General features: G+C 39.3%; 2 protein-coding genes across 3 annotated transcripts; both read left to right on the plus strand.

Annotated features, from left to right (window-relative positions):
• The first annotated feature begins 8,620 nt into the window (after positions 1–8,620).
• LOC134062257 (polymeric immunoglobulin receptor-like) lies at positions 8,621–12,210 on the plus strand. Its single transcript, XM_062518217.1, has 7 exons — positions 8,621–8,717; positions 10,048–10,386; positions 10,475–10,828; positions 10,914–11,243; positions 11,612–11,722; positions 11,820–11,872; positions 12,011–12,210. Exons 1-6 carry the CDS (start codon positions 8,669–8,671, stop codon positions 11,852–11,854), a joined length of 1,218 nt encoding a protein of 405 aa, XP_062374201.1. The 5' UTR covers positions 8,621–8,668; the 3' UTR covers positions 11,855–11,872; positions 12,011–12,210.
• Positions 12,211–12,815: 605 nt separating this feature from the next.
• On the plus strand, positions 12,816–16,648 carry LOC134062444 (V-set and immunoglobulin domain-containing protein 1-like). Of its 2 annotated transcripts, XM_062518452.1 has the most exons (8): positions 12,816–12,946; positions 14,149–14,484; positions 14,571–14,921; positions 15,025–15,363; positions 15,463–15,564; positions 15,814–15,878; positions 16,154–16,258; positions 16,426–16,648. In XM_062518452.1, the coding sequence occupies exons 1-8, from the start codon at positions 12,835–12,837 to the stop codon at positions 16,534–16,536; spliced, it is 1,521 nt and encodes a 506-aa protein (XP_062374436.1). In that variant the 5' UTR covers positions 12,816–12,834; the 3' UTR covers positions 16,537–16,648. The 2 variants fall into 2 exon arrangements, with proteins under 2 accessions (XP_062374436.1, XP_062374437.1); XM_062518453.1 differs by lacking the exon at positions 16,154–16,258.
• The last annotated feature ends 155 nt before the right edge of the window (positions 16,649–16,803 follow it).

The following is a 16,803-nucleotide window of genomic DNA, read 5'->3' on the forward strand; positions in this document are numbered from 1 at the left end:
TTTACTGCAAATCATGAAAGTTTCAAGATACTGTAACAAGATTCACTGTCACCAATTAGCATGGAGCATGAACCAATTACCTTAGACTGCAATATCCATGGATGTAGCCTAATATTTTACAATGTTTCATCAGGCTGTCTTTTCTTTTCTATTTCATAGCTAATTATTTTTACTTTGATTCAAATAAACCTGTTGTGATTGTTCAGTAGTGTTTTGCATCAATACATTACAAACTTTGTTCAATGATTCACTGTGCCGGTAGTATTCTCTCTACTACTGCAGTACTTTTACGGAGATGTGTTTACTGTATTGTACATGTAGCACCATAATGAAACCTGTATCACCTATTTTGCTCTACAATATCTAATGATTGTACGAACAATGATACAATGAAACTATTGGTTGCTTGTGTGCAGGTGATCTATAGTTTTGTTTCAGTGGTATTTCACAGTAAATTTGTTTTTTGAACCAATGATTGTGCAAGTGCAAGATTTTTGAAGATGTGAATGCACAATCCAATGTTTTGAACATTATACAGCCTGTGTTACAAGTGATAACCGTTTTGAGTTGAGTTGAGTTTTGAAAAATGACATCAAGGTTCTGAAAATAGTAGCAAAGTGATTGTAAAAAACTGTAATTAGATATGCTTGTTCATTTACATTGAGACACTATTACAGTAATTAATTTCTTATTCTCTCCATAGTGTGTGATGAACTCTGTTGGAGTGGACAGTAACCCTGCTTGACCCTGCTACAGACATGGACAGTTCAAACATTCTGGAAATCTAACCTTCTGGTCAAACTGTACTTCATGCCCACAATGCCATCCAGCAATAGCTGATTACTTTACACTTACTGTATTCAATTGTGTACATAATGGCTTCATCATGCAAATAACTCATATTATCAGGCACTTCTTTATGACAAAATGATAATCACGAACCAACATTACAATGTATTCTCCATCTGGTTGTGGGGTGCAGGGGGTAAAGATGGTGAATAAACATGCTTTTTAACTATGATTCTGTTTGATTCTACAAACTGTAAATAGACTATTATGAAGCACTTTTCTACTCATCAGAGTAGAATCATCAGATGATTTTTTATCACATCCAAAGAGATGATGGTCCCTATAAGCTTTAGACTGCAGAAAGAGATGGTGAGAACAGATTGGCATATGATGTGGTATGTGGAATTAGGAAACGTTAAAGCCACATGTATTCATAGCCCTCGACGTGGCTCTTCACATCATTTAGCTGCACTGTGGGACACCCAGTGCACCTAAAACTGTTGAAAGGGGTCACGTATGGAGCTGTAACATCAATGTTACACAATATTATACATTCTGACTGTGCACCAGTTATGTCAGAGACAACATTTTAAGTATGGAGTCAATGGAGCATCAAGATTAGTTTAAATCCGTTCATTTAAGATAAATAACACTGTGTTGCTTTAACACTTCTGGTGTTATTACTGTGTGACCCTAAAATCACTAGTTTCAACAAATAACTTGTATCAAATGAGACTTGATGTATTCAAGTGAAATTAAGTAAGTGTTGACCATTGCCCTACTCTTAAACCTGCTGATCATTAACAATTGTCATTATTAATGGCCATGCTGAGTTGCTGAGTGGCACAACAGTCATAATGTGACTACACTTGCTTCAAGCCTGGGCCTTAACTGTGAGAAGGGGTTGTGTGTGAAAAGGTCTCATCCTATTAAAAGATCCAGTCTCCAGACTGATCCAGAGAGTGTGTGTGTGTGTGTGTGTGTGTGTGTGTGTGTGTGTGTGTGTGTGTGTGTTTCTGCGTGTCTGCGTGTGTGAGACTGAACATTTTTTGTCTTTCTCTGGAGAAGGACCTCATGACCCCTCATGCTCTAATTGTGTGTGTGTGCGTGTGTGTGTGTGTGTGTGACTACTACTGATGTGAAGATGAGATGTGTGGTTGAAAGGCAGGAAGAGAAAGCAGAACATACAACATGGAAGAATGTGATCAATGTGAAAACTAGTAGCCAAAGCTAATATGAGAAACAGTCCTGGCAGGAATATTTGAAAACATAATCAACATATATGAACAACAAAAAAAAACTTAGACTTGGGATAACTGTCATCTTTTTGCATGTTAAGAAAAAAAAACATTTCTCAACCCGCACGCAGATGATGCAACTGAAGATATGAACACTGAAGAGGAAGTTGCTATTTTTGCCAAGCTCATATGCAGCAGCCGAGAGCAGCAGTATCACTCCTTATATCGCCTCAGAGAAAAGAAGTGTTGAGTTTTTATTGACAGCTATCCGCTATCAGAGGAATAAATGCAAAAGTGAACAACCAACCAACAGTGGAAAAGATCCAGAAGCGAGGCTTCTTGTGAAGAGGAACATGCCATAGTCAGTGATGTTTGTGTGATTGTGTCTTTTGTGTCAGAACCTCCTCTGAAGATGAAGCTCTGCCTCTGTGTGCTTTACACAGCTCTGCAGGTCACTCTTGGTGAGTTCTAATATTTCATATCATACCGAGAGTGTGTAGTTGTATAATACAGTGTTTTTCAACCACTGTGCCGCACACTAGTGTGCCGTGACACATTGTTAGGTGTGCCGTGGGAAATTATCATAAGTTTATCATATTATTATAAGTGGTCTAAAAAAGAGTGAATAGACATCATTTTCTTTGTGTTCATTTGATTCCTATTCAAGACACTTTGACAAGAATGACTTGATATCGTTAATGCGGGCTACAGATTTTTATTTAATTTCATTTTCCATAACATTTCTTTTTATTTAAAATGTTCGGCTGGTGGTGTGCCTCAGGATTTTTTCAATGACAAAAGTGTGCCTTGGCTCGAAAAAGGTTGAAAAACACTGGTATAATAGATGGAAAGTGTATTTTAATAGATTTGGATGATATACTTGTGTGTGTTGCCTGATCAATCGTGTGGGTTATGAGCCTTTCCATAGTTGTAATAATGATTACACTGTCTGTTTTATGGGTACTGTAACATTTCCTATTACTAGCATCCACCAAAAGGTTGGGATGTGGACTAAGCGAAACGAAAACTAAACGTTAAAAACTGATCATCCCTAAACTAAAATCATAACACACATTTTTCCTATCATAATATAAAAGCAAATCTTCCTAATATAAAAGCACTCTTTTACCAGTATTACCTCATTATAGCATCCAAGCTAACATGTCACATCACAACCAAAGCCCCTCACCATGTGTAGTAAGAGCTCCCTTTTCTGTCAAATACTGTAGAAGAAGGGAAAACACTCTTATGAGAAGTACACTTATCCCTCTTCCCCTGACATCTAAAAGCCAGTGGAACTCAGTAGCAATTTTAAAGTCCCAGGAATGAAGACTATTTCACAGAAATGTGCTGTCCACAAGCTGGGTTGTTTATTATACAAGACTAAAAAGTGATGCCAAAAAGTAAAATATAAAAATGCCCCAAATAAAGTTAAAAACAGAAGTATGTCACCTGCACCACTACCGATATAATTATACATCACAACAAATGTCATTTTAAAACATGAGTTAACTTTGCACAGGTTTACATTTCAAAGTATGATTACATAACAATTCCATATACTTCAAAGTTATATCACTGGTAAAAACCCCTTGACCATTCCTTGTGCTTGGGTGTCTTGCTCACATTTTATTCACACAAGGTTTGGTTCACAATCTCGTTTCAATTTTGCTTCCAAAGTCTCTTGGCAGCATGTTTCGTTCCAAATTTTCCCAATTTAATTTACAGTACGCACTGCACAGACCAGTTTAAGTGTATCTGTTGTAGTTGTAGTCTGTATAGGTAATCTCCTTTTATTCTTAGTTGCATTTTTAATAAAAGCTGGCAATGCTGATTAATGAGTGCTGCTCATATTAAATAAATAAATAATGGATGGATACGCTTCAGTCTTTTAAATATGCAAATTTTCAACAATTCATTTATTGAGTAGTAAAGCTGGATTTGTCCTAAGTATCCACATTCATTTTTCAAAATGAACATGTATTTAATGGTTGCAGTTGCTGCAGTGAAGTTTAATATGTGACAGTGTGATGCCACCAAACTGGCTTTTTGTCCATTATTTTCTGTGCCTGATTGTATAAAGATCGTACAATGTTGCATGACAACTGAGAGAAAATCATGAAATGCCTGAGTGGATATATTATACCTGATTCATTTCAAAGTTATGGGTCTACAATTATTCCTAAATATTCAAAATCATTGACCTCCTTCACATTTTGTTTAGGTATGCTCCGTTTTATAATGGGGAAACACATTCAATGCAAGATGATCATTCTGTCCTCACTGGTGCACGTACGGCATCAGATTTTCTGCTCTCGCTGACTCTCTCTCTCGGGTGGCTTGGATTATGTGTAAACCTCTAAATTACACCTCATGGTAGTAGACGGAGTCAAGGCTTAAACAACTAATCGTCAACACCGCTTAACCTATGTAATTATTTTCAGAAGTACTTCTTTTTACAGTTAGGTTAGTTGTCCTTGGTGTACTGTAAGTAACTTCCAATATATTAGTACCTGGGTACATGTCAGGTAAATTGTATCGCAGGCAATCATTTTGCTCAGGGATTTCATGAGCACTTTTGTGTTCCATAATATAAGGTGTGTTTGCGTACATTGTTGTTTCTGCAGGTTGTATAATATCTGAACCAAAAAATGAGACCATTACCAGATCCCCAGGAGAGTCTGTTCTCCTGTCCTGCTCCTGTACTGACCTGCAGACCACACCTGATGAGATTCAGTGGACTGGTCCTGGTGAAAAGAAGAAAGAGTTTTATCAATTGACCGGTAATCTGGAAGTAAATAACCGTTACAGTGGTAGAGTCCAGACATTCAGTGACATTTCTCCAGAAAATGCATCCCTGCTTCTGTCTGACCTGACTGAAGAGGACCAGGGAGAATACACGTGTGAGATAGAGAGCAGCGGAAGAGGAGGAATCCGAGTAATCACACTCATCATAAAAAGTAATTACATTAATTTCTATGTAGATTTTGCCTAATCATCATGTCATAATATAAAGTGTCACTGTCTGAGGTTTTTTTATGAGCAGGAGAAGAAGCTGGAGACGGTTGTATAATATCTGAACGTGAAAATGAGACCATCACCAGATATCCAGGAGAGTCTGTTCTCCTGCCCTGCTCCTGCACTGACCTGCAGACTGAACCGGATGAGATTCAGTGGAGTGTCACCAATGAGATAGAGAATTATGAGTTCGAACTAAACAAAGAAGAAAAGAAGCGTTACAGTGGTAGAGTGCAGACATTCAGTGACAGTTCTCCAGGAAACGCATCTCTCCTTCTGACTGACCTGACTGAAGAGGACCAGGGAAATTACAGTTGTGAGATAGAAAGAAATGAAGGAAAAGAAATCCGAGTAATCACACTCATCATAAAAAGTAAGTAGTTTCATTTTTGATGGATTTTGCCTAATTATCATGTCTTAAATATAAAGTGTCACTGTCTGAGGTTTTCTCATGAGCAGGATGTATAATTTCTGAACCTGAATATGAGACCATCACCAGATCCCCAGGAGAGTCTGTTCTCCTGTCCTGCTCCTGTACTGACCTGCAGACCAAACCTGATGAGATTGAGTGGAGTGTCACTGATAATAAAGGGCTTTATAAGTTGACTGGAGATCTGAAATCAGAAGACAAGAAGCGGTACAGTGGTAGAGTCCAGACATTCAGTGACATTTCTCCAGGAAATGCATCTCTGCTTCTGTCTAACCTGACTGAAGAGGACCAGGGAGAATATACATGTCTCCTTACAAACAAACATGGAGGAATGAGAACAATCAAACTCATCTTTGAAAGTAATCATTTTCATTTTTGTTCATTAAATGTTGATTTTTACCTAATTACCATGACATATAATATGAAATTGTCACTGTATGGGGATTCATCATGAGTAGGAGCACAGGCAGAATCAGGGGCTGAACTCTTCAGCACTGTGTTGATCATCATCCTGCTGGTGGGCGTGCTGGGAACAGCTGCAGTCCTCTACTGGAGATACACAAGTAAACACATCAACATACACACACCAGGGGGGCATTCCAAGAATGTAGATTACTGATAAGATCAGCTACATCAAAAATAGGAAAAGTGATGCTAAGCTATAACACATAACTATTAGTAACATTCAGCAAATATCTTCTCACCATCTACTAGCTGTACATTCTCTGAGAACACTTTAACAATTGGTGTTACACAGCCCTGGCTCCATCACTCACTAATGAAATATTATGACTATCCTGCTCTTTAAGAGAGAAGAAATGAGCCATCAGACAGCAGAGGGGAACACTCAGGGCAGCTACAACAGCGGGACGAGGTGAACTTCTCTCTTACTAACCAGCACCCCCCAGAGGAGAAGCAGCTACACTCGTGTGCATGTGTTCAAAAGTCATTCCCTCTGCTGTCTGTGTCTCTAGGATGTTACTTACAGCACAGTAGTCCAGGGGAACACAGCCAGAGCAGCACCCAGAGATGCCAACACTGAGGAGACCACGGAATATGCCAGCGTCAGAGTAGATGGAGTATGACCAGCTCTCATAACACACACACACAAACACACACACACACACACACACACATTACTATACAGATTTGTACACCTCCACTCAAATAAGACATTTGCATGTTCATCTGCATGTAGATGTGTGTCTGTGTGCACAAGTTGAATTTTACTTTATTTGGATCTTTTAATTAATAGGATGTGACCTACTCAACTGTCGACCATGGCAACAGAGCTAGACCACCCCCCAAAGAGATCAACACAGAGGAGAACACGGAATATTCCAGCATCCGACTAGACAGACCCCAACAAACAAGTAATGTGAGAAGTGACGGCACAAAATAACTGTGAATGATTGTGACTTCATTATTTTGGGCTTGACTATACTCAGCACTTAGGCCTATTTAGTTAGTATATTTTTTGTTTATGTCATTGAAAACTGTCTGAAAAGAGTCATGTATGATCAATGTGAACTTTAGATATAGTGTGCATATATGGACAGACATGTCCTGAGAATAAAAGATTGAAGAGAGAAACATGTTTGTGTATTAATATCTGTGTGGGTCATTTACCACTGTCTGCTTATAAACAGCCTTTACCAGCTCATTGCGTTAGGAACATATACAATGATAGTTTTTACACTTTAAGCAGACTTTTCATCCAATGTAAGAATTCTATTACAAGGGACTACATTGTGTCTGAAGCAACTTGGGGTGAAGTGCCTTGCTCAAAAGCACTTAATTGAACCCACACAGTATTGAACGCTCAACTTTTCAGGCTACTGCATGCCACTATGCTACCATCGCCCCTGCAGTTTCTGACAGCATGTGCCAGTGTAGGGACATGCCACATTTGGTGTCTGCCTTATTATAATCCAATGGCATGAGCTGGGCCCTTTATCTTGTTGGGCTATAGCTTGGGAAGTAAGCTTATGGCCTCCACACCAAACAACTTAGACAAGATCGGTCTTTTAACCAATATCACCTTTTCAAGATTTACTCAAAAGAGCTCTTTCAAGAAACTTTCCCAAAGAGTCGGATTGTGTGGTTGCACTACTACTGCAATTAGGATCCGATATACTTTATGTATATTTCTTGTAGGCCCACAATAGCCTGTCACCGTCAGTGAAGGTTCTGTTCCCTTTCAGTAGGTACTGTAAACACTGTCACTTCATAGTTACTGTCGTGGACTGTAAACACTGTTGTGTCGATTGAACATCAGTGTTTTTAAGTGTAACATGAACATGAGATCAGTATAAAAAATATCAATCACTGTATGCAGTCAGTGTCACCAGACCCGGATCCCCACTCTTTTAGCATGGTGGGTAAAAAATAACAACGAGTTTGTTTATCCAGCAAATACCGATGTCCACAGACAAGGTATAGAATGTTGCATGATTTTATGAAAGTATTAAGTATTGTGACATCGAAACAAGTCATATTTGCAGTTTCTTATAACTCATTCCATCGTGCTACAGATGAGATACACCACCCAATTTTCTAAACTTAAATAGTGTGGTTATAGCCATAATATCCGATAGAGAGTCGCGAAGCGAATGCAGAAGTGCCATTCACCCTGTTAGGAGTTGATGAACCACTTAAATTATTTTGGAAACATTATTCTAAGGTACAAAAAACTCTTTAGTGTTGCTTTAAGCTACTATAAAAATGGCTATTTAAAAAAGTGCACAGGAATAAACAGAATATTTCATCTTATTCTCTATGTTAACATAAATGATTCTTCAGTCTGTCAATAAATGGTCAGATATTATTTCACAAGCAGATTTACACCCTTTGATTTAGGTTGGAGAAGATAATGGTATATTTAAGCAGATATTTAGCGCCCCCCCCATGGATTGAAGATGTGAAACAGAAGAGGAAGTCAACCACATTTTAAGCCATAGAAAGTCCATCGGAAAGCATCAGTATCCCTCCTTATACTCAGTTTTTGCCTTAGAGAAAGTAATTGTCGAGTTTTTAGTGACAGCTATTTCCTAGAGGAATCCATGTGAAAGCAAAAAACCAACAGTGAATAAAACCCACAAGTGTGGCTATTTGTAAAGAGGAAGTAGCCAGTGTATATATAGTCAGTGATGTTTGTGTGATTGTGTCTTTTGTGTCAGAACCTCCTCTGAAGATGAAGCTTTGCCTCTGTGTGCTTTACACAGCTCTGCAGGTCACTGTTGGTGAGTTCTAACATTTCATACTGAGTGTGCAGGTGTGTATGTGTCTAATAGATGGGAAGTATGTTTTAATACAGTAGATTTGGATCATACACGTGTAGCCTATATATTGCGTGTCTTACATGATCTTCAATCAAGTGGGATATGAGCCTCTTCATAAAAAGCTTAATTATTTTCCTCTTGTATTTTCACATAAAGTCTGAGGAAAAGTTATCTATTGATAGATAAAACAGGGTTCATCTGAACTAGCCTATTATAATAATATGCTGCTCCACTCATATGGACATAGCAGCATGTTTATGAATGTTCAAAATCAGACCTGTCTTCAAATAGTACAGGACATCTCAAGCCCTCAGCATTTGTTCATCTTTATCTGGGAAATGTTAAACAGTTAAGGATTTCATCAGTGTTTATCCTTTAAATGTACAATGTGGGTTAAGTAATTTAGCAGTTTCATGCAGCTTAAACAAATAAGCACTATTTGCACATGCAGGTGCATAGCCAACAATGCTACCCAGAGGGGATACAACCGGGTGTACTGTGGGGAGCACATATACTTGATATCATGCTAAAGTTGACTGAAAAGAGGGAGATAAATATCATTTTACAATTGATCTTAATGCCTTAATTTAATAAAAAAAATGAGACCGAAAAATGAAAATGATGAAAAATGAGAAAATATGATAATCAAACCGCTAAGGACATCAATTTTCTTTGCGATTGAAGAATGTATCGTAAATAAATAAATGTTCTTCCTTAAATACAGGGGGTATAAGTATTTGACCCCTGTATGTTAAATTCCCAAAGGAGCAGGAGGATTTTTTTTATATGTTTCTATTTTTTAAAGGGCAGCTATTTCATCGATCCAGGATACTATGCATTCTGACAAAGTTCCCTAGGCCTTTGGAATTAAAATAGCCCCACATCATCACATACCCTTCACCATAGCTAAAGATTGGCATGGGGTTTTTTCCAATTAGCCTATTAGCCTGTTTGATGCTCATTGAGCTCAATGCAAATCAAACAGCAATGGAGCTTAAGTCATCACGTGACTTCTTGCGTCACCGGCAAGTTTAAAAATATGTTACACTCCAAACTAGCGACAGAGCAATTGCTCCTGTGTTATCTGGGTGCATGTCAGTTAAGGTGAATCACAGGAAATTGTTTTGAACTTCTGTGTCCCTGCAGAAGTTCATGTTTCATGAAGTCGCTGTTTCAAGCTGGTATAGCAACAGGTTTGATATTTGCCGCAAATAATCTTTTTCATGCACACTTTCAAAATCATTTATTTTGTGTTCAATATAAGGGGTGTTTGTGTACCATGTTTCTGCAGGTTGTATAATATCTGAACCAAACTATGAGACCATCACCAGATCCCCAGGAGAGTCTGTTCTCCTGTCCTGCTCCTGTACTGACCTGCAGACCAAACCTGGTGAGATTCAGTGGACTGGTCCTGGTGAAAACAAGAAAGAGTTTTATAAGTTGACTGGAGATCTGAACCCAGAAGAAAATAAGCGTTACAGTGGTAGAGTCCAGATATTCAGTGACAGTTCTCCAGGAAACATGTCCCTGCTTCTGTCTGACCTGACTGAAGAGGACCAGGGAGAATACACGTGTGAGATCATAAGCAATAACAGAGGACATTTCCGAGAAATCAGTCTCATCATAAAAAGTAATTATAGTTTAATTTCTATGTAGATTTTGCCTAATTATCATGTCATAATATAAAGTGTCACTGTCTGAAGTTTTCTCATGAGCAGGAGAAGAAGCTGGAGAGGGTTGTATAATATCTGAACCTGAACATGAGACCATCACCAGATCTCCAGGAGAGTCTGTTCTCCTGTCCTGCTCCTGTACTGACCTGCAGACCAAACCTGATGAGATTCAGTGGACTGGTCCTGGTGAAAACAAAGAGTCTTATATGTTGACTGGAGATCTGAATGAAGATGAAAGGAAGTGTTACAGTGGTAGAGTCCAGACATTCAGTGACAGCTCTCCAGGAAATGCATCTCTGCTTCTGACTGACCTGACTGAAGAGGATCAGGGAAACTACAGTTGTGAGATCAAAAGAAATGAAAGAAAAGAAATCCGAGTAATCACACTCATCATAAAAAGTAAGTAGTTTCATTTCGATGAATTTTGCCTAATTATCATGTCATAAATATAAAGTGTCAGTGTCTGAGGTTTTCTCATCCGCAGGATGTATAATATCTGAACCTGAAGAGGAGACCATCACCAGATCCCCAGGAGAGTCTGTTCTCCTGTCCTGCTCCTGTACTGACCTGCAGACCAAACCTGGTGAGATTGTGTGGAGTGTCGTTGATAAGAAAGGACTTTCTGTGTTGACTGGAGATCTTCTCCCAGAAGACAAGAAGCGTTACAGTGGTAGAGTCCAGACATTTCGTGACATTTCTCCAGGAAATATGTCACTGCTTCTGTCTAACCTGACTGAAGAGGACCAGGGAGAATACCTATGTCTCCTTACAAGCAAACATGGAGGAATGAGAGCAATCAAACTCATCTTTGAAAGTAATCATTTTCATTTTTGCTTGTTAAATGTTGATTTCTGCCTTGTGTTTGTGTTGAAAGCAATCAAGAAGGAACTATTAAATTACTCTCTTGTTTAAGGTAAAATAGTTAGTAGCCTACTGTGTAGTGTTTCAAGACTGCATGATTACTGGAGGGTGCTGTGGCGCAGCAGGCTACAGCGCTCGTACCATATACGAGTGCCCAGGGGGAGCCAGGTTCAAATTCGGCTTGCGGTCATGTCCCGATCCCATCCCATCTCACTCTCTTCACTGTCCTACTAACGGCAAAAAGGGAAAAAAATATACTGGAAAAAAGATTGCATGATTACTGTATGCCTCTTCTAACAATTTCTGATGTTTACTTTGTAGAACATCCCAACACCACAACACTTCCCAGCATGCCTTTCTTCATCCGCTTGGCTCTTTCTGTGCTTCTTGTGATAGTGGGAGCAACTGCAGTCATCTGCTCTTCATGCAGACGTAAACAAACATAAGACACATACAGTATACACACTTTAATGTTGGTATACTTTGCCGTGATCTTCTAATATTCTAATATTCTAACTCTGTACCACAGCAAAGAAAAAAGCGAGAGGGGGCCAAACGGTATGAAAACAAAGATGACATGAGGTCAGTCACAGTATGATGTCGTTTACCATACAATGCATTTTTGTTTAGCATATTTAGTTAGTTGATTCAATACATAATTAGAGATGCTATTTATTAATTTACAAGACACTATTAATTAATTTCTTATTCTCTCCATAGCATGTGATGAATTCTGTTGGAGTGGACTCTTCAGACATTCTGAATATCTAAGCTTCTGGCCAAACTGCACTTCACGCTCACAATCTTGAATTTTTTGGGTTTCGTGGGTGCCAGCGTGGGGGTGGAGTGACCCCCATGGACCAAATTAAACATTTTTCATAAAAGTCCAATTTGTTTCATGTGCCCCGGTGTTACAGTGTCACGGGAATTGTTGACCAAAAATTCAGGAAGTAGATGACAGGAGAGGAAAAAAAAGATGGGCAGGTAGATTTAAGATTTGAGTGGTGTGTGTGTGTGGGAGTGTGGGAGAGAGTGAGTGAGAGAGAAAGAGAGAGAAAGAGAGAGAGAGGGAGAGAGACTGTCACCTACTGACCTGACCCCTCATGTCCTAATTGTGTGTGTGTGTGTGTGTGTGTATGTGTGTGTCTGTCTGTCTGTCTGTCTGTCTGTCTGTCTGTCTGTCTGTCTGTCTGTCTGTCTGTCTGTCTGTGTGTGTGTGTGTGTGTGTGTGTGTGTGTGTGTGTGTGTGTGTGTGCATTCCCATGTGTGAGACTGTCAAATTGTACATTAAGAAAAAAAGGAAAATTTCTCACCCCCCATGCAGATGATGCAACTGAAGATAAGGAAGTTGCCATTTCAACCCCATGTAAAGAGCATACAGCAGCCGAAAGCAGCAGCATCACTCCTTATATCGTCTCAGAGAAATGAAGTGTTGAATATTTAGTGACAGCTATCCGCCAATAGAGAAATACATACAAAAGTGAACAACCAACCAACAGTGGGAAAGATTCAGTGTGGCTATTTCTGAAGAGGAAGTAGCAAACATGCCTGATATAGTCAGTGATGTTTGTGTGATTGTGTCTTTTGTGTCAGAACCGTCTCTGAAGATGAAGCTCTGCCTCTGTGTGCTTTACACAGCTCTGCAGGTCACTGTTGGTGAGTTCTAACATTTCATATCATACCGAGAGTGTGTAGGTAATAGATGGAAAGTGTATTTGAATAGATTTGGATGATATACTTATATTGTGTGTGTTACCTGATCAATCGTGTGGGTTATGAGCCTTTCCATAATAGTTGTAGTGATTACACTTGTCTGTTTTATGGGTATACACACGGCACTGGTACCAGTTTAAGTGTTTCTGTTGTAGTAATCTGTGTAATCTCTTTTATTCTTGGTTGCATTTTTAATAAAAGCTGGCTAGCACCAGATTGAAATTAGCCCGTACAGCTAGCTCTGTCTTACTGTTGATTAATGAGTACTGCCCTTATGAAATTAATAAACAAATGAATGATTGAATTAATGAATAAATAAATATAAATAGATCGATCGATAGATAGATCTATGCATGACAACTGAGAGAAAATCATGAAATGCGAGAGTGGGTATATTACACATGATTCATTTCAAACAGCTTTTTTTTTTTTTTTTGAGAATTTCAGTTATGGGTCCATAATGACTCCTAAATACTCAAAACCACTGACCTCCTTCACATTTTGTTTAGGTATGCTCTGTTTTATAATGAGGAAACACATTCAATGCAAGATGATCATTCTGCACTCACTGGTGCAAGTACAGCATCAGATCTTCTGCTCTCTCTCTCAGGTGGCTTTGATTATATGTAGGCCTAAATTACTACCTCATTTGCATAAAGTTGACAGCCTGCATATGGACAATGTATTGACAGGTCATTTATAGATAAACTAACAAGAAGTGGTCCAATGATCAAGCCTCTGAGGATGCCCATTGTCTTGAGCAGGAATGATGTCTTTCTTGGTCCACTTTTGAGCCACTGTTATTTGAAGATAAGATACAAACTAATCAACTATTTGTTTTCGTAAATTGATTGGCGAAAAAATAGGAGAATGAGAGAGATAACACACCAGAGATTGTACCAGGGCTGTAGTCAATACTGTCTTTGAACAACACAAGTTCAAGACAAAGTCAATGAGATTCAAGTCCAAGACAAGACCAAGTCAAAAGAGGTTCGCTACTTCGTGTCTTGCCAGCTATATATTAGTACCTGGGTCAGTTAAGTTGAATCACAGGCAATCATTCTGCTCAGGGGTTTCATGAGCACCTTCGAAGCACTCATTTTGTGTTCCATAATATAAGGTGTGTTTGTGTGTTGTTTCCGCAGGTTGTATAATATCTGAGTCTAAATATGAGACCATCACCAGATCTCCGGGAGAGTCTGTTCTCCTGTCCTGCTCCTGTACTGACCTGCAGACCAAACCTGGTGAGATTCAGTGGACTGGTCCTGGTGAAAACAAAGATTCTTATAAGTTGATTGGAGATCTGAACCCAGAAGAAAAGAGGTGGTACAGTGGTAGAGTCCAGACATTCAGTGACAGTCCTCCAGGAAATATGTCCCTGCTTCTGTCTGACCTGACTGAAGAGGACCAGGGAGAATACACGTGTGAGATTGAAAGCAATAAAACAGGAAGATTCAGAGTAATCACACTCATCATAAAAAGTAATTTGTTTCATTTCTATGCAGATTTTGCCTAATTATCATGTCATAATATAAAGTGTTACTGATCAAGGTTTTCTCATGAGCAGGAGAAGGAGCTGGAGAGGGTTGTATAATATCTGAGCATGAAGGGGAGACCATCACCAGATCCCCAGGAGAGTCTGTTCTCCTGTCCTGCTCCTGTACTGACCTGCAGACCAAACCTGATGAGATTCAGTGGGATGTTATTACTGGGAAAGAGTTTTATAAGTTGACTGGAGATCTGAACCTAGAAGAAAAGAAGCGGTACAGTGGTAGAGTCCAGACATTCAGTGACAGTTCTCCAGGAAATGCATCCCTGCTTCTGTCTGACCTGACTGAAGAGGACCAGGGAGAATACGCATGTGGAACTACAAACAAAGGAATCGGAAAAATCCGAACAATCAAACTCATCATTACAAGTAATCAATTAAAGAAATAGTTAAATTTTTCAGTAGATGTTATAATGCCTAATTATAATGTCAAAACATAGGGTGTCATTGTCTGATATTTTCTCATGGGCAGGAGGAGCTGGAAAAGGCTGCTTATTATCTGAACCTGCAAATGAGACCATCACCAGATCCCCAGGAGAGTCTGTTCTCCTGTCCTGCTCCTGTACTGACCTGCAGACCACACCTGATGAGATTCAGTGGGAGGCAGTTATCAAGGAAGAGCACTATAAGTTGACTGGAGAACTGAACAAAGATGAAAAGAAGCGTTACAGTGGTAGAGTCCAGACATTCAGCAACAGTTCTCCAGGAAACTTGTCACTGCTTCTGTCTAATGTAATTGAAGAGGACGGAGGTGAATACATGTGTCAGATTGAAAATAGAAGAAGCAGAACAATCACACTCATTGTTAAAGGTAAGCAGTTCAATTTTTGTATATTACATGTTGATTTTTACCTAAATACCATGACATACAATATGAAATTGTCACTGTATGGGGATTTATCATGAGTAGGAGCAGAATCAGGGTTCGGACTCTCCAGCACTGTGTTGATGATCCTCATCCTGCTGGTGGGTGTGCTGGGAACAGCTGCAGTCCTCTACTGGAGATACACAAGTAAACACATCAACACACACCAGGGGCGCACTCCAAGAATGTAGATTACTGATAAGATCAGCTACATCAAAAGTAGGAAAAGTAATACTAAGCAGCTATAACACATAACTATTAGTAACATTCAGCAAATATCTCCTCACCATCTACTAGCTGTACATTCTCTGAGAACACTTTAAAAATTGGTGTTCTTACACAGCCTATAGCTCCATCACTCACTAATGAAACATTTTTACTATCCTGCTCTTTAAGAGAGAAGAAATGAGCCATCAGACAGCAGAGGGGAACAACCAGGGCAGGAACAACAGCGGGACGAGGTGAACATCTCCCTAACTACCATCCCGCACGTACGCACGCACACACAAACACACACACAAACACACACACACACACACACACACACACACACCTACACACACGCACACACACACACACACACACACACACCCTGTGTTCTGAATGCAAGTTCTAAATGCAAACATAGGCATAGATGAATAACAACAAAACTTTTATTCTGGATTTCTTCACAATATTATATTTGAACTGCACTGGAGGCAGAATGGGTCATTCCCTCTGCTGTCTGTGTCTCTAGGATGTTACTTACAGCACAGTAGTCTATGGGAACACAGCCAGAGCAGCACCCAGAGATGCCAACACAGAGGAGACCACGGAATATGCCAGCGTCAGAGTAGATGGAGTATGACCACCAGCTCTCATAACACACACACACACGCACACACAACTACATGTACAGATTTGTACCCCTCCACTCAAATAATATATTTACATGTCCATCTGCATGGAGAAATTTGTATCTGTGTGCACAAGTTAAATTTTACTTTATTTGGATCTTTTAATTAATAGGATGTGACTTACTCAACTGTCGACCATGGCAACAGAACTAGACCACCCCCCAAAGAGATCAACACAGAGGAGAACACGGAATATTCCAGCATCCGACTGGACAGAGTCTGACAAACAAGTAATGTGAGAAGTGGCGTCTGTCTTCCCCAACAGGCACAAAATGACTATGAACGATTGTGGGCTTGACTATAGGTATTTAAGCCTATTTTATTTAGTTTAGTTAGTATATATTTTTTATGTCTTAAAATTATCTCAGAGTTATGTATGATCAATGTGAAGTCAATATACGGACAAGTGCATATATATACGGACAGACATGGCATGAGAATAAAAAATTAAAGTGAGAAACATGGTTGTGTGTATTAATATCTACAGTAT

This window comes from Sardina pilchardus, chromosome 17, assembly GCF_963854185.1.
Source record: "Sardina pilchardus chromosome 17, fSarPil1.1, whole genome shotgun sequence".
Classification (NCBI taxonomy): domain Eukaryota; kingdom Metazoa; phylum Chordata; class Actinopteri; order Clupeiformes; family Clupeidae; genus Sardina; species Sardina pilchardus.